General features: G+C 40.9%; 1 protein-coding gene across 5 annotated transcripts; it reads left to right on the top strand.

Moving 5' to 3' along the window:
* Window positions 1-264: 264 nt before the first annotated feature.
* LOC135484141 (probable tubulin polyglutamylase ttll-15) lies at window positions 265-15,001 on the top strand. 5 transcript variants are annotated; one of them, XM_064765297.1, is made up of 15 exons: window positions 265-345; window positions 1,240-1,309; window positions 3,540-3,595; window positions 7,036-7,308; window positions 7,792-7,953; window positions 8,213-8,332; window positions 8,788-8,863; window positions 9,663-9,816; window positions 10,147-10,231; window positions 10,726-10,804; window positions 10,956-11,064; window positions 11,539-11,733; window positions 12,147-12,246; window positions 12,806-12,919; window positions 13,394-15,001. In XM_064765297.1, the coding sequence occupies exons 2-15, from the start codon at window positions 1,279-1,281 to the stop codon at window positions 13,520-13,522; spliced, it is 1,683 nt and encodes a 560-aa protein (XP_064621367.1). In that variant the 5' UTR covers window positions 265-345; window positions 1,240-1,278; the 3' UTR covers window positions 13,523-15,001. The 5 variants fall into 5 exon arrangements, with proteins under 5 accessions (XP_064621367.1, XP_064621368.1, XP_064621370.1 ...); XM_064765298.1 differs by lacking the exon at window positions 265-345 and adding an exon at window positions 849-962; XM_064765300.1 differs by lacking the exons at window positions 265-345; window positions 1,240-1,309 and adding an exon at window positions 6,146-6,186.
* The last annotated feature ends 3,303 nt before the right edge of the window (window positions 15,002-18,304 follow it).

The following is an 18,304-nucleotide window of genomic DNA, read 5'->3' as shown; positions in this document are numbered from 1 at the left end:
CCTAGGACATTTTAAACTTCTACAGCGGCTTCACTCGTCCTAGACACTCATCGTCCAGTCATATTTCTCTCAGACTTCAGTTAATCAGTAAATCACTCTCAGTGGGGCATAGTATTTCCAGTCATACAGAAAACAGTATGTCGTTGTAAAATATGGTAAGTCGCCAGCACGAGAACACTAATAGAGCAGCAACAACAGAGGTTGTGCTATTCGTCCGGGACACGCCCATTCGCGGACGGATAGGTGATGACTCCACCTATAGATGGCGCGGTAGTGTAGAACGAAATTTACAGTTGAAGAAAACATCCTGCATAAATTCCAAATATTTATGATTCCTCTTGTTAGGTATGTTTATTGATTACATTGGGATGATAGTTAGATATATAGGTACGTTGCTTGGCACGTTGGACCGCGTTCAAGACCTGTGGTATTGTTGTAAACAGCAGTAGATTGTGTGAAGATCTAATTTCGGACAGTTTATTAGGATTCATCGTTGCTGCCAAAGTTCAATTCAAGTTGTCCGAGAATCAGTTTATCATGTATGACACACTACAAAACAAAGACAGTAGGCCTAATTGTTGGCCTGTGAGGATTTGGTCATCTGGTGTGTGATGTGAAAGGGTAAATACTTAGCTAGATTAGTACACATTGACACATGATAGTATTGATACATTGACTGGCCGTGTGCTGCATGCCAGGCAGTATACATGTCCACCAGACCTACCCGTACCGCCCCGGCATGTGGTAAATATCAATTTCCAAAGTCCCTCGATGGACAATACACAAACGTCAAAACGCCGGTAGATTGGCATGTCTGTATAAATCTTTTACAGCCATTTTCGTTACAGTATTCAGGGTCCCTCTGCTCTGCGACTTGCATTCTGACCTGATCGTCTATTCATCAATAATCATCTTTCCATTGACTCGTGCAAAATTGAAGGAACAAGTAGTGGCCAAAAGAGGTATACCCTTAGGGGATAGCTAAATTCATCAAACTAGTCGGAGGACCCTGTCGAAGCCAAAACAAACCAGTTGATTGGACTTACTCCCCCTCTTAAGATTCTAGTATTGTAATCATTTACCATTAGGATCACCCACAAAGTCTCACTGCCACCCCTCTAAGCATTCCCACCAAAGTTATTAAAAAATTTTAAAACTTCCCATTTCCTACCCTCATATGGAAAATTCCATGGAGATCACCGGAATTGCATGCGATACAATTTCCACACCTTTTTCCAGAACATGATTAGATAACCCAACCAAACGGACGTCATAACAATGAAGAGAACTGCATATCCACCCGCTAATGGTAAGTGCTAGCAGTTTATTATTTTCACTCAGACAAACCTAGTTGAACCTTAGACAAGCTACTGTCGCTTGTAAAAGCCTTAAAAGGTATTAAGCTAAATGTGACAATGGACTCTGGTAATTGTATTGCATCCATCCCTACAAAGTGAGAGACCTGGAGAGTGAATTAACACTGTGTACGCATTACATGAACGTCAATAAAGTCGTAATTGAGTTGCCTGGACACACCAGAAAACCCTGTTTATATTTCCATGGTAATGAGAAAACAGACTGGATCATTGATTGAGCTGTTATTTTGGACAAAAGACCTGATCACTATTGTCATGTTACCATTTTAGAACAATGCATGATAGCCAAGATGACGCTGGAGACTGAAATGAGAAACACAGCCATGAGCTGCGGCAGGATATAATTTACCGCATAAAGCCATGCCGAGATTGCACTGTCTCACTTGAATGGTTCAATGTTGCTTTCTTGACAAGATGACTAAAGAATATTCTGTTTGTGTGCCAAGACAAAAGTTAACATGCTGGAGTCAATCTTCAATTGTCTGCCTTTGAAATAAGAGACTCTTGAGTCTTGTCTCAAGAAAGATTATCTTTGCAGAGAAAACTCTTAAAAATAACAACTCGTGCAAATATTTGGGACAAATTTACATTACAACAATCACGTCCGTGTACTATGCTGTGCTCACAAACCAAATTTCTTTGCCAAACATGCTGAAACTCGGTGTTTTATTCATAGCGTTCTTTATAAAAATACTGTGTGAATGGTGCTTTCAAGTGGCGGTACCCCACCTCGTACGATGAAAGCGAAATGATGGAACTCATTATACATGTTGTGTAACCAATTACATCTCAACTTGTTGTCAATCAATATAACCTAATATTCTGCCACTGCTATTACCGGGACCGCAGCTAGTGCTCTTTGCCGCTATCGAGTCATGCATATTGGACCAATGAGATTGTGCTAACAAACATTACAGTACCATACGTTGCTCGCCTACTCTCTGTGGAATAACAATTATTACAGTCGCAATTTGATTTTAATCACGCCTTTTGGATTTAGATAAGTGTAATCATCACATAAACCCAGGTTTGTACATCATTTTTCTTGCGATTGGTATTAAGGTAAGGAAAGGTGGTACAATTAAAGCGCCGGTTTTACATTGGACAGGTTCCAGCAACTCACTGAAAACCTGACAATTGCATCTACTCTCTTGACAGTGAATGTAATTTATACATCATTCTATCACGTTTAGCATGTTGCCAGGAGTATTGACGGCTAAATGGCATTGCTGTTGTAATAATTGCTATCAGATTGCTGTCGACAACTGTAAATGAGAGTTGCTGATGTGGAATGTTGAAGGAGACATTTAGTTGTATTTTTGTGGCAAGTGCATGTTGGCTGTTGAATGAATGAATGAATATAAGAATTTATAGCGCCTGAATTAAAAGAAAAACTTAAATTCTCAGGCGCTTTACAAAGCAAAACACTCCCTGAAAAGGTGTTGCTTCAGGAGAGTTTTGAAAATGTCTATGGAACCAGCAAGCCTGTTGGCTGATGCACATAACAATACTGTCAGCTCTCTACTCCTGCAAATGCCAAGTATCATAGAAGAACCGAAGAAAAGTCTTCAGAACATATTTGTTTGGCAAGATGAAGCTACGTGTACAGAGTAGTAAATTAAGTTATATCTACCGATTTGAAGACATTGCTGCTACAGAGCAAAACTGAAGCCATTTTAGAGCAATAACACTGCTGAGTTGCCAAAGAAGAATAAGACTTCCAGAATAGAAGTTAAAAAAAAAAAAAAAACCACTACGAGTCCAAAGAAACCAAAGAATAGTTATAAACATTCCTGAATTGAAGTCGTAGACTAGACCAGCAAACACTGGCACTGCATAGTTGATGTGAACACAAAACAAACGCTAGTCTGAAATGAAGACAGAGAGAAAATAAAACATTACTGATGTGACTCAAACTTTGTCAAAGTTGAACTCAAAGAGCATATGAACATGTTGCAAATGAAGCATGATGATAAAATAAAATCAACCCAAATGAGACAGAAAACCAAGTTGATAGTGATACCATAATGCACCTATTTGAACTATTCCATTTTGGAGTCATCATATGTAGTGCGGCTGGTCTATGCAGAGGCGGGAAGAACTTGTTGTCGCTGTTGAAATCCTATATTGATATTGATGCCGAAATTTGTTATTGAATTGCAGGCAGTTACTTGGGAGAGCTGTCTGTGTCTGGAGGAGCTGGCGCACTGCCATCGTATGTAAGTATTTGATTTACACATGTATCATCAATGTTTATCGTGCATGTATGTGCCTAGTAGAACCTGTCTATTAGGGATACCCTGTGGACTAACACGTGATGTCCTTAATAGAGAGGTGTCCTGATTAGCGAAGTCAAATTGAAGGCAAATGACCAATTTGGGACCAAATCTAGTGTCATTTATGTTGAGGTTGTCCTCAATAGATAGGTGTCCGCTAAGGGAGGTTCCACTGTTTGTGTGGTGTCATTGTTTTGATCCTGATAGCTTGCGTTAATTTGATATTTGAGGCGTATACATTATGCATGACTCTGACGATTTTTTTGTGGTATGTCTCATCAGTGTCCAGTGTTCATTATATAGACAATATCAAATTTGTGTCCATGGTGTCGCTAATGAGAATTAAATATTAAAGGTGTGATTTGTTCATGTACATTGTCAACATGTGTCCCGCTGGTAAATTAGGCAAAACGACATAGTTTAGTTAAATGCATGCTAATGTGATGAAACTTGGCATTCATGTATTTGTATATTGGTTTTTCGTAACAGTACTATAGAAATTTGTATTCAATATAATCTTCATAATTGAAAATTAGCAAATTCACTTTCGAAATCTGAACCAATGAATGGCCTCTAAGAAAAATGTCTGGCATGTTATTGTCTTTCACAGTAGGTCCATATAAACATTGGGTTAAGGGAAACACGCCATTCTTAAAAGCATGAATAAATTCTTTCACTTCCAATTTGTTGAAAGAGTGTTGTATTCAATATGAACACTGCTCGGGGTTATCTTTTCACAAATTGATATCTAGGATTATTATTGGCTATTTTATGAAGAAAACAGTGTCAAATAGACAATCGGTGAACCACTTGGGTCGAACACATATCATTCAGGCTTGAGTGCATCCTTCCAAAACCAAACAGGACTGTTCGAGTTGGTCTCATATGTAGTAAAAGTAGATGCACATCATGAGATGTTGTATTTCAAGACATTCGTATGTGACAAGGACTTGGCCTTAATCTGGTAGTCCAAAATATAATTAGCAATATGTTTCGAGGTATTTATGAATTGCTTACAGATGTATTTGTAAGTATGAACTCCATTATTGAGTTTGCTCGCTGTATTTTTCTCGGCTTAAATCATTGTCCGTCACTTAATCAAATGCCCGAAGGTTCGTTGTCAAATCCTTCTTCGATGTCTAATGCAATCTTTTCATCAATCTTTTGGTCAATACGCTGTTCAAGTGTTGGCTATGCGGTTATCCATCACTTACTCGTGTATGATACTGTCGTGATTTGGAAGGGTAGCTCATTTCAGTCGCAGAGATTTTTGCCAATTTCACTTCACACATTCAATGTGATTGGGTTTCATCAAAACGCAAAAGTTTGCTTTTTACATCTCCTCCAGATTTGAAAAGGACCTGTATCCACCCTAAGAGGAATTGTCATAGCAAGGGAATACTGTTTAGTTGCATGTCTATCCGATGGCAGAAGTTTGTTTTTGTTGTTTACTGATGCAGTTGCATCCAATTCATCAGCTCAATTCACAGATGCAGTCATCAAACTGAAATATTCCCTTGGTTCAAGTAGTTCATAGCCGTATTGTGATACTTGAATTTAAGTATTACTATGGGAGTTCATGTATATGTAGGTCATAAAAATGAATAAATATTGTGATATGAGTACCCAGACTCTCCTCTGAACCAATTAGATATAATAACGACACTTCTGGCGATCTGATGGAGGTTTCACCGATAGTGCTCCGCATCTAAATACTGCATGCGATGTTATCTGTATCAACTCCATGATGTTCACCTCTGGAAAAAAATGATACATTTGGAATTCTATACACCATGCTCTTATTTCAATTCAAATAAAAGGTAGGTGGTGTTTCACCCTTTGTTACCGATTCATTCTTGTGCTCAGTCGTTCTATGGTATTGGTACGAGTTGGGAGTTGATAGGATTTTCGGGAAAGAACCAACAGTCAAAATGGCGTAGTGGTTGGAGTGCAGGAATTCTGACCAAGAGTTCTTTGGTTCAAACCAATTCCCAGCCACTTTGTTCTCTCGCCTCTATGTTAGAAAGATCACTCTGGTTTGCTGAAGCACTTGAGTTGGGTTGACTTGGAAAAGCAACCGGCTGAACTTTAACTTTTACAGTGGAACCTCCCTTAGCGGACACCTTTATATTAAGGACAACCTCTCTATAAAGGACACTACTTTTGGTCCGGAATTGGGTGTTTCTATTCAATTTGACCTCTCTTATCATGACACCTCTCTATTAAGGACAGCACTTGTCAGTCCCAAGGGTGTCCTTAATAGAGAGGTTCTACTGTATTTTCTTTAACAAGAATGCTCCACTTCTCCTTTATAATATATTGCCTGTCATCCTAAGTTTTTTTCTTTTTGACAACAATCATTCGTCCTGATGGAAATGCCTATTATTCCTTAGAGGTATGCCCACATATTGATTCTGAGTTGGACATGCCAAATGCTTACAAACACAGTTGCCGTATCCATAAAAACATCCAAATCAATGTTTTTCATTTAAGCGATCTTTCAACTCCACTATTTATATTGGGCCCCGGACAAGGTAAGCTACTTAAAGTTAAGAAATACACTACCTTAGTCCGTGGTTATATCAAGTGAAACGTTGGTGTGAGCGTAATTATTCATCATGATTCCAAGTCTAACAAGACGTCTATTGATCTGCTTGCCTCTACCATATAAATGGCATTTTGAGAGTACTTAAGACAGCAGTTCTGTGATTGTCTTGCTAAACTCGGTAGCTCGAGTGCCGGCAGACCTATTTCTGAGGAAGTATCAGACTTATAGCTAGGTTGTTTGCTTTTGCGAGGACATTTGGCTGAAGGTAGGTTCAGTCTTGTAGAGTTTTACAGTTCAGTAGATTCTTTTTCTTTTATGATAAGTTAATACAGAAGTTTACTTCTTATGTTATCTCGTTCCTCTAGATTTTGCTTCAAGTGTTTATTGCTTCTCTGTTTTGAGTGGTCGTTGCTTGCCACTATCGAGCGCTCTGCAAACAGGCAATTTAAATGGCTGCAGTCATGCAAAAATGCTTGTATGTGGTAGTTATCGCTGCTTGCGACAAGCATCGTTATGGCTGCAAATGCAATCAGTATCAAACCCAGTGGGTACCGGTTTGATCCGCGGACAAAACATCTTCTTGTCGCATATTGCAGGGATTGTAATTACAGGTGGCAGCAACAAAAGTTCCGTGTTTGCACGGTGCTTAAGAATGATTTCTATCTTCAGGTAAATTATTGTAGGTTGAGTAATATAGTCTGTCTGCTATCATGATGTCACATGTTAGCAGTGAAAGGAGGTCACAGCAGCCATTTCTTGCTTGTGCTGTGATCCCAGCTACAAAAGTTGAAATGCCACCGTTGATTTAAACTGGAGTCTCTATTTACATTTCTAGGTGCCAGCCTCCAAGCAAGTTCTCCACGACTTCCCACATCATACGAGGGTCGATCCAGCCATGGGTCGTCGCGGTGCCGTCGTCAACAATAGGACGCTCTACATCGTCTTGGCTATCCTCGTCTTCGGCATAATGCTAACATTACTCAATGTCTACGAACTCCGCCACATGCAGTTTCAGCACTTCCGGATAAACCATGGGGATGGTGGTCCATATGAGGGTAACCCAGAGGGTGGAGGTGCTAGGAATATATATTGGGTAGATGCAAAAAATGTGAGTATCTACAGTATCAAAACAATCAATGATGTACGGCTCTAAGTTAGCTGTCTTGTCCATGTACTGGTTGTCTAATCATACCCTCTTGGGTAGAGGGTTTCAAGGGACATAATTTGATGTCTACCCGAGCGATCTTGATCAGACAATCAATGACCTACAGCAAGGTATTGAATTTCTAGTCTAAAAGGGCTCAAAGTTAACAATCGGCATCAAAACCAAGCTGTCCTTGGTTGTGACAAGAAGGACTGCTGCGATCCAAACTAGGCTTAACATATTTTCCAATACAATCATTGATATCATGTGGCCAAGGCCTTGTAAAGGTTATCTTTTAAGGGACATCAGCAATTCTGTTAGTTCTTTGGCAAATATACACTTCCTAATCCTAATCCTAGCCTCATACTCAAAGTCATAGTTAATGGTTTCAAGAAAACTCTGCCGTTTCGTAATCTGTTAAAGAAATTTCCTTCCATTTCATTTCAGACCAACTCTGGCTATCTAAAGCATGTATTTAGAGTGCTCGAGAGTGTGGGATACAGGGTGGGTGACATGCATTCACAGTGGACACTCATGTGGTCACACGAGTACCCGTTCGGACGACCCGAGTTCAATAAATTGTTCGAAAACCTAAAACCGCATCAGAGGGTAAGCCTGTTTTCTCATTATAGTCAACTTTTGGAGCAGATTTAACATCATCTCTTCTGTGAAAACTTAAAAGTGCAAAGTGGCCCCATGCTGTAATTTTTGTCTATTATTTACAGCACCACTGATTTGTAGCTTAGCTTGCTCTCTCTTTTGGTGGAAGTGGGTAGATGTATCGCTGTCATTGAAATTTTAGTCAATTCCTCAATATAATGAAAAGGTATTGGATCTTTTTTCACCATTTTCTCAACTTCATTTACAGATAAACAAATTTCCTAGTTCGGGCTCAATCACGAACAAGAACAATCTGGCCACTTCAGCTTTAAAAAACATTCCAATCGCATTCAAATTGCCTGGCGACAAGAATAAGTTCTTAGATCATGTAAGTGCTAGTAAAGATAGTAGGGATACTATGATAACGCTGCTCATATATTGATTTACATTGTCTCCTTTGACCTCACTTTTACATTATTTTACTTTCTTTTTTGTTTCATTGTATGGACATGGATATAAATGGGTCAAGTTGTCTTAAAAGGCCTTCGTATTTAATCGTGGGTCAGAAAAATAGAAGTGCAGTTATACACAATGTCGTTGTGCATTTATTATGCATGCAAATTTGCTGAAACTTGGGATGTATAGTATTTGGATATCTGTCTGCAAAACAGCAAATGGCTCCTGACTTTAAGATGATGGTCTAGGACAAGTAAAGTGACCTGCTCAAGATTTGAACTACACAGTGCAGGGTAGGTGTTGACTGCCAAGCTGAGAAGTATTGAGAACCAATGCCCTATGTTAACTCTATGTTTAATTGATAACAGCAAGATCTTTGTGTTCCAGGCCAAGGAACATCCTTCAAAACTATGGGTCCAAAAAAGCAATGGACATCGCGGGATCAAGATAAAAAGTCTAAAAAGTAAGAGGAGAGTTACTAAAAAGTTTGAGATGAAGTAACGACACTGACTGCAACTCACTTTTGTGGCTGAGTAACAGACAGTTGGACCAAGTGCAGTGTCCTATATAGAGCAAGTGTCCTTAGTAGAGAGGTGTCTGCTAGGGGAGGTTCCACTGTAATTCAAAAGATGAGTCCGGTGGGAGTCATAATGTTCATCTTAACCTCTCTAATTGTGATCAGTCCTCTTCTTTCCCGAACACTGCCCCACTCGTGGCCCCTCTAAGACGAAATGAAATGTAGTAGCAGGACATACCACTGAATAATAATTGACTTGGATTCTCTTAAATGAAATATGAAATGGTTGTACAGCTCTGCCACCACTTGTGACTTGAATCAACATGTCTTGTGCTTCTCGGGAGAGTGCAATCAATATTTTCTTCTTTTAGTAGTGATTTTGTGGCCATGTTTCTGGTGGTTTCGCATGAAGTACCATTTCCCTATTCATTGAATTCTGGTAACAATTCAAAAGTCCTTGACAGAATCAATACTGTACTCCTACTTAAATGTGGGAACAAAAAGTGATATTTGTATATCTTGTCCTCGGTACTCAATCAACTCAAATGTCAGTGGTAGCTCAACTACTGGTAACCATAAACTCTTAGTAGATGTCCTTCAGTAAATTCCATTTATAGAAGTAGCATTTGGACATTATTGCTAATGTCGCTGGAGCAACCTGGCCCTGAATCAAAAAGCATCATCATTTCTTTTCTTCCTCTGAAGTGATCTTACTTCAATTCAAATTCATGATTTCTCGTTTCAGATTTAGATCTGACAAAATCCAGTACATTTGTTCAAGAGTACATAGCCAATCCCTACCTAATCGACGGGAGAAAATTTGACATCGGTTTATACGTTACCATGACATCGGTAGATCCGCTGAGAGTTTACGTTTATGATGGTGATTTCCTTATAAGGTTTGTAACATATCTTGGTCTACATCCCCATCACAGGGAACTGACTGGATCATCATTGTGGGATAAGACTTGACTATTTGACCTTGTCTTCCTCGATGCAACAGTACAACCTTGGTCAGCTTCAGGGCCATTCCAAAAGACATTCCTCTCTCTCTCTCTCTCTCTCTCTCTCTCAAGTACCTGATGTCCAGGACACTGATCATGCAAGCATGGCTTGCACTAGCTTCGTCAAGGTCTCTGCCTACACCTGCAGTTGCCGCGTTCCAAAGGAGTTGTATTTTAAGCCTCCGCCTTCTGAGTTACATATTGACTGGTTACTTTTCCCTTCAGGTTCTGCCCAAAAGATTACCATCCATTCAATGCAGGTGATGTGGACAAATATGTTGTTGGCGATGACTACACACCAACCTGGGAGGTAAATAAGATAGATAAATAAATTGATTTCATCAAACAGCGTTAGAACCAGCAGGTTCTACACTGGACTAATTCCTCAGTGGCCTGTGGTTACCAGAGTAGACCAAATCCGAAGTGATAAGTGATGAAAAGAAGAATAAGAATGTGCGGTTAGAAAAAATGAAACCATCCCTACCTTAGTTTAGGAGGGGATAGTTTCTCTGCAGCTGCATGGCTCTCTGTGAGACTGGGAGAAGGGCCAGTGCATCGGCCAGTTCCTTTACTCCTCTTGCATCAGAAGAAATTACACCATCCCTACCTTAGTTGAGGGAGGGATAGTTTCTCTGCAGCTGCATGGCTCTCTGTGTGACTGGGAGAAGGGCCAGTGCATCAGCCAGTTCCTTTACTCCTTTTGCATCAGCAGACAACCAACCAAAGCTTCTCAGTTCAAGGAGTTTCAGTCTTTGATATAGAGATCTATACAAAAGTCAGATCTAATTTGTTTATTTTCTTCAGATTCCATCACTGAAGAAGTACTATGATGAAATGAAGTACACATTCAAGGAGACATTTAGAGCTCATGTAAAGAGCAAAGGTAAAGATCTTTTTCTATATTTCTGAAATTCACCAGTCAACCAGTCTTAATTTGAGTCACTGCATTTTGGTACTGCCACATCTGATGCTCGCTGGGACTCGTACCCTAGCCATGCTTGGTCTAATCTCCTGTTCTTGTCCTTGTTTTCCAGGTGAGGACTTTGAGAAAGTCATGAAGGAGATGTATGACACTATCAGGGATGTTTATGTACAAAAAGAAAAACACTTTATAGAAGCTATGGAACATTTCAAATCAAAAGAGTAAGTTTATGCTCGTCCTATTCAGCAGTGTTCTTCACACTTGTAATAATTATGAGACTTTATAGTGCTAAATCCAACTGGTTTCAGTCGTGCAAAGCGCTTCACATTAGCCACTTCAGGTCTGGCATTGTGATTGGCTTAAAAATGGCATTGACATGCACTCTATTACCTTATGCAAAATGTAAGGAAAGGAACTTCAGCCCCGGATATGATCCTTAAAAAAATCCAAAAAAATTGGGACCCTTGGTCTGTGGTCAGTGATATAGTAAGAAAACCGAACAGCGGCACCAAACTGATAGCGATTTTGGCGAATCAAAGAATCGGGCCTGAAGAAGATGTTACGTAAATATATGGCATGATGTAATTTCTGAAACAGCCATAGCAAGTGCGTACATCATATGGGCCCTTAGATCACACCTGCTGAAACTCCCTATTGATAAAACTTGATGATATTTTTGTGTTTCTATCTTCCAGAAACTTTTTTGAGATGGTGCGGTTTGACTTTGTGCTCGACGATAAGCTCAATGTTTATCTTATGGAGGTGAACATGTCGCCAAATCTCTCTTCCAACCATTTCAAACCAAATGCTCTCCTTTATGAGCAAGTACTGCTGAATCTGTTTAGTGTCGTTGGTCTTGCCAAGTCGATATCTACACATTTTGACAATAGGTAAGGACGTTTTGAGGCCTTTCCTTCAAAAGTAAATCGAATATCTTTATATAGTGCTTTATAATGTACAACATTCTCAAAGTGCTTTACATTTATTACCTGTTCCAAACTGAAACCTTTCAGTCGACCTCAGATGAGCTGCTTAATCAGAACTACAACCTGAGTATTTCCGACAGGTACCAATTTCTACACCTGGGTGGAATCGGGCATGTAAGGAAAAGAGACCTGCCTAGAGCCTCATGCCGACAGTGGAGATCAAGTGACTGCTAGTCTGAGACATAAGCCACTTCACCACAGTGGCTCTCATCAAAGAGCGTGACTAAATCAAAGAGTGAAAAACATGTCCACTGTCCCTGATGACATCATAAAGGCGTGTTTCTGATTGTTTATTGGGTAATTTTTTTATTTTTCAGTGATTCCAATGAAATGGATATGAGCGTGTCTGAACGTGACATCCAAGTTCTTGAGGATATGTGCGCCAGTAAACAATGTTATCCAAAATGCACATCGCAAGTAAGTACAGGTTGAATACAGTTATTATCAAATTGTTTTCATCATTATACATTCTTGCAGCCAAGCATTCTTGCTGACACATAATCAGAGTTCCCTGTAGTCTTGCGAATGTATCTCTGATTACCTGTGGGAAGATGCGTTAATCATCGACATGCACAGAGTGACACTTGGTCAGTCTAACATGAAATATGTTATTATTGTCTGTAATGACCTATTGTTGGTTGTATCCAGTTGCCATGGAAACCCATAACAATCTTTGACATGCATTCTTGTACTTGGTATTTGTTAATTCTTGCTGACACATATGATGTGAACTGCCAGTAATGAGAATGGATATTGACCTCTAGGTAACTGATACAGCAATTGCAAGATAAAAATTAGAGTTAAAGGGACAATGAGGTGTTGTTGTATATGTTAAGTGATGATTGAATGTGTAAAAGAGACATCATCAGCATGTGGCCACCTACAATGCTGTGCACTGACTTAAGGAGGCAACCTCAAATTGGCAATTTCGGATTTGAAATGGAGTCGTTATTTCATTGTCTTCATTCTGTTCCAGGAGTGTGCCTTTTGTCACAAGTGTCTAACCAGTCCTCATAGATACACAATCAAAAAAGCTTTCCTAGAACACGTGAACAAGCAGAGTATGAAACGTCTCTTCCCTCCGGCCATGGTAAGGTTTTCCTGTCAGGACTTGCTTTCATCCAAACCAATCAGTCCTTGCAGAGTGGTTCTGTTTATGGTAACTCTGAACTTTGCCTTAAAGTTGATTACAAGTTAACATGTATTTCACCATCGGACCAGCCTTGTTATCGACTCCGAATATTGAATTCAAGTGCCTCAAATCATTTTTGCTCTTGACCAAATGCTACCTTTATGAAGCAATGCCTTCACACTTTGACGCCGCTAAAAACTTCTTTTACTGTAAAATTGACCAAGATTGGTTGTTCTGTTCAAAGTGACATTACTTGCCTTGTATTGGAATGTGCTGTGTTGACAGGTTTATGCCAGTTGTGCAGCGCCTGTACAATTTGCTCATTTTACCTGTCAACAGGATGCTTCTCAAGCAGCCTAAAGCTGTTGACGCAGTATTATTGCACTAGAAATGCCACAGGATTATGCTCGTTCTATTTTACATTTGATACAGACACAAGAAGAAGCCAAAAGGTGGTCTCCCCTCAAGAACAAAGGTTACCTGAAATACAACGCAGCTAACAAAATGATGTATCAATGGTTTAGAGGAAAGTGCCTGCAGAACATTGCTTGGTGCCAGTGATGGATTGAATGATCAATTTAGCTCAGTTTTTGCTCAGTTTGCTTTCATCATCATGACAACAGCTCAAATGGTCAGTTGAAATTGCTTGTGTTAATAGTCTCCAATGCCTGCCCATGCAGGTGAGGTCGTCACAGCAGAAGATGCCCATTTTAGACTTCATTTGCATTCAAAAGCATTATTTTTTACATCATTGACCCGTCTGCACAACAATGCATTATTAAAGTGTTCCACTTGTGGCATACTTTGTTTGTGATGTCAGCATGGCCAAGGGCTTGAATTGACATCCACGCTCTGTAGTTGGGTGAAGGAATGTGGGGTTTTAAGAAGTGAGAATGTACATGTATCCTTGATAAAAACACATTTTAGAGACATTAGGCTCTCTATCCTTATGTAACAGGGAAGTCTATTGAAGCAGTGAAAAGAAGAAACTCTGTATAAACAAACCAGATAAGGAAGTACATGAACAGGGCCGTTTGAAATGCTGACATTCGTAAATTACTTTGGATATAGATTTTCAATCATGTTGATAATGTATGGATTTTAATGTACATGTATAAGATATTGTTTTACATGCCTTGTCCTATATTGTGCAATAATTCTGAATATTTTTAGGCCTTTGGAAGAAGGGCATATTTACTTAGATTTACAAAGATTTTTCGTACTGGTACCTGAAACTCGCTTTAATTTACTTGCAGTGTTGGAATTCCTTATTGAAATTATGAGTCCCTGTACTTACTAGCAGTCCTTGGTTGTCTAATCATGACTGCTCCGGTAGACAAATATGCAAATCAAAATCTAAGGCATCACCCAAGGGTTCTGAAGATAATTTGAGGTCTATCTGAGCGGCCTTGATTAGACAACCAATGACCTTCAGCAAGTATTATTTTCTATCCTAAAAGGGCTCAAAGTAAACATTTGCTATCAAATGTAAACCTAGCAGTCCTTGGTTGTGCTAGCAAGGACCACTGCAGTCAAAACAAGGCTTAGCATATTTTCCATCGCAATCATCGTTATCCTAGCCAAGACTTCATCTTCAGAATTCTAAATCTTAGTCAGGATGTGGTTTACACTGTGTGTTTTCTTACCAGATGTGTACACATTTTATTTGCACATACCATTAATGTAACTTGTTAATCAGTTGTACATTGTAGTAACAATGTGTATAATCATTGTCTTGCCATGTCCCTCAGTTCAACCTGGGTAACTACTTAAAAACTCTCTTCCCTGGTTCTTGAATTAAACAAAAACGTAAAGTTCATCCGTCCTTGTGTTATACTTCCATAATATGCTGTTTATCAAAACTACTTAAATTTTCCATCAAATTATTTTGAACAATGCCCACCGGCCGTTTTTACATTAAGTAAGGTAATTATGTGTCCCGTATGTATATATTACATTGGATTTTGTACTTAATTTTCTTGCTGACAGTATTGTGGCATTGTTATATCGTGTCGGTTTGAATAAAAGCATTTTCATACACATCTGTTTTTCCTTTGACCAAAACGACGCTTAAGGGGCCATCACTTCATTGACCGATCTGTGAAGTCTATCTTGAATTTCACCCATCCTGTAGGCCAATGTTTGCCCCACCCTCACAGTCTAGTTGGCCAAAGTGACATACTTTTTGGTCCAAGAACATGTCACCATCTGGGCCAACTGAATCAGATTCATGATTTGGAAATGATTATAATCTTCCGCTGACTGCTTTGTGGGGAAACTCCAGTGTCTTGGCAAAAGATACGAAAGACAGGGGACTATTCCTCCTGCTACACCTGCCACAAGTTCTGAAAGACGAGGGACATACCTCCTGTTGCACCAGTCTATATTCCTCCTGCTGGACCAGCCGAAATAAGAAGACCAGGAACTATTCCTCCTGCTACATCAGCTGCAGGTTGGGAAAGACTCCTGCTACACCAGCCACCTGCCACTTCCTGCTCCACCAGCTGTGAAAGACTAGAGACTATATTGCTTCTTACAACAGCCACAAGATGGAAAAGACAGGGGACTATTCCTCCTGCTACACCAGTCACAGGTCGGGAGAGACAGGGGATCAGGCTGTGAAAGACAGGGAACTTTTTCTCCTGCTACAACAGCAGACTCTCTCTGTTACACCAGTCACCAGGTCTGAATGACCTGGACCATGTCCCTCCTGCTACACCAGCTAAAATACCAGAGATAGGGAACTGTTCTACTTGCTTCACCACATCCTGGCAATGAAAGACAGGGGACTTCGACACCAGCTACAGGTTGTAAGAGACAGGGAAACATGTTGTGAAAAGCAAGGGACAATTCCCCCTGCTACTCAAGCAACAATTTGGGAGAGACATGAAACCAGGTTGTGTATGAGACAGGAGAACATTCCTCTTGCTAAACAGGCCACAGGTTGGGAATTAGGGGGACTATTCCTCCTGCAACATCAGCCTCAAGTAAAAACAGGCGACGATTTCTCCTGCTTTACCAGCCACACGTTGCGATAGACATGGGACTATTCCTCCTGCTACACCGACCACAAATTGTGAAAGACAGGCGACGATTTCTCCTGCTTCACTAGCTGCTGGTTGTGAAAGACAAGGGCCGGTTCTTCCTGCTATACCAGCCACATGTTGTGAAAGATAGGGGACTTTTCCTCCTGCTACACAAGCTGCAGGTTGTAAAGGACCGTGGACTACTCCCGCTGCCACACAGGCCATAAGTTGGAGAGACATGAAACCAAGTTGTGAAAGACAGGAGACCATTCCTGCTGCTACACAAGCCACGCGTTGGAAATGAAAGGGGACTATTCCACCTGTCACATCAGCCACAAGTTGTGAAAGACAGGCAGCGATTTCTCCTGCTTCACCAGCCATAGGTTGTGAAAAACTGTTACGGTTACCTCCAGTTATACCAGCCACCAGCCACACGTTGTGAAAAGCAAAGGCCTATGCCTCTTGCTGCACCAGCCACCGGTTGTGAAAATCAGGGGACTGCATCACAAGCCACAGGCTGCAAAAGACAGGGGCCAATTTGTTGAACAGGACAATATTCCTCCTGCTATACCAGCCACAAGTGGCTGGTGTAGCAGGAGAATCCGACACCTTTCTTTCACAGCTTACAGATGGTGAAGATGTCGCCTGTCTTTCACAACTTGTGGCTGATGTCTTTAACAACCTTTTACTGGTGTAGCAGGAGTAATTATAGTCCCCTTTCATTTCCAACTAATGGCATGTGTAGCAGGAGGAACCGACCACTTTCTTCACAACCTACAGTTGGTGAAGCAGGAGATGTCGTGACCTGTCACTAACAACCAGTGGCTGATGTGGCAGGAGGAATTGTCTCCTGTCTTTTACCTTTAACTGGTGTAGCAGGAGAAATAGTCCCTTGTCTTTCACAACCTACAGCTAGTGAAGTATGAGACGTTGTCGCCTGTCTTTCACAACTTATGGCTGATGTGACAGGAGGAGTCAACCGCTGTCTTACCTTTATTTGGTGGAGCATGCAGGAGAAATAGTAATAGAAATAATTTCCAACTTATGGCTTGTGTAGCAGGAGGAACCAACCTACAGCTGGTGAAGGAAAAGAGGTCGTCGCCTATACTCTGTCACAACTTGTGGCTGATGTGGCAGGATGAGTAGTCCTCTATATTTTATAACCTGTTACTGGTGTACACTCCAAAAATTAAATAGTAAATCATTTAGCATTTGAAGTTGTTAACGATACGTTTAACAATAAGTAGTTAACATAACTATTTTCATAGTTAGAGTAACTACTTGAAATCCAAACAGCATGTCTTTCACAACTTGTGGCTGATGTGGCAGGACGAGTAGTCCCTTGGTTTCCAATCTTTAACTGGTGTAGTAGGAGAAATAGTCCCCTGGCTTTCACAAGCTACGGGTGGAGAAGCAGGAGAGGTCGTCGCCTGTCTTACACAACTTGTGGCTGATGCGGCAGGACGAGTAGTCCCTTTGCTTCCAATCTTTAACTGGTGTAGTAGGAGAAATAGTCCCCTGGCTTTCACAAGCTATGCGTGGAGAAGCGGGACAGGTCGTCGCCTGTCTTTCACAACTTGTGGCCGATGTGGCAGGCCGAGTAATCCCTTTGCTTCCAATCTTTAACTGGTGTAGGAGGAGAAATAGTCCCCTGGCTTTCACAAGCTATGCATGGAGAAGCGGGACAGGTCGTCGCCTGTCTTTCACAACTTGTGGCTGATGTGGCAGGACGAGTAGTCCCTTGGTTTCTAATCTTTAACTAGTGTAGTAGGAGAAATAGTCCCGTGGCATTCACATGCTGCGGGTGGAGAAGCAGGAGAGGTCGTCGCCTGTCTTTCACAACTTGTGGCTGATGTGGCAGGATGAGTAGTCCCTTGTCTTCCAACACCTATCTGGTGTAGCAGGAGAAATAGTCCCCTGGCTTTCACAAGCTATGCGTGGAGAAGCGGGACAGGTCGTCGCCTGTCTTTCACATCTTGTGGCTGATGTGGCAGGACGACGAGTAGTCCCTTGGTTTCTAATCTTTAACTGGTGTAGTAGGAGAAATAGTCCCGTGGCATTCACATGCTGCGGGTGGAAAAGCAGGAGAGGTCGTCGCCTGTCTTTCACAACTTGAGCTGATGTGGCAGGACGAGTGGTCCCTTGGCTTCCAATCTTTAACTAGTGTAGTAGGAGAAATAGTCCTCTGGCATTCACAAGCCACGGGTGGAGAAGCAGGAGAGGTCGTCGCCTGTCTTTCATAACTTGTGGTCGATGTGGCAGGACGAGTAGTCCCTTTGCTTTCAATATCTAACTGGTGTAATAGGAGAAATAGTCC

The sequence above is a fragment of the Lineus longissimus genome, chromosome 3, assembly GCF_910592395.1.
Source record: "Lineus longissimus chromosome 3, tnLinLong1.2, whole genome shotgun sequence".
Lineage (NCBI taxonomy): Eukaryota > Metazoa > Nemertea > Pilidiophora > Heteronemertea > Lineidae > Lineus > Lineus longissimus.
Note: the sequence above shows the minus strand (reverse complement) of the source record. Positions and strands in the feature narration are given on the sequence as shown.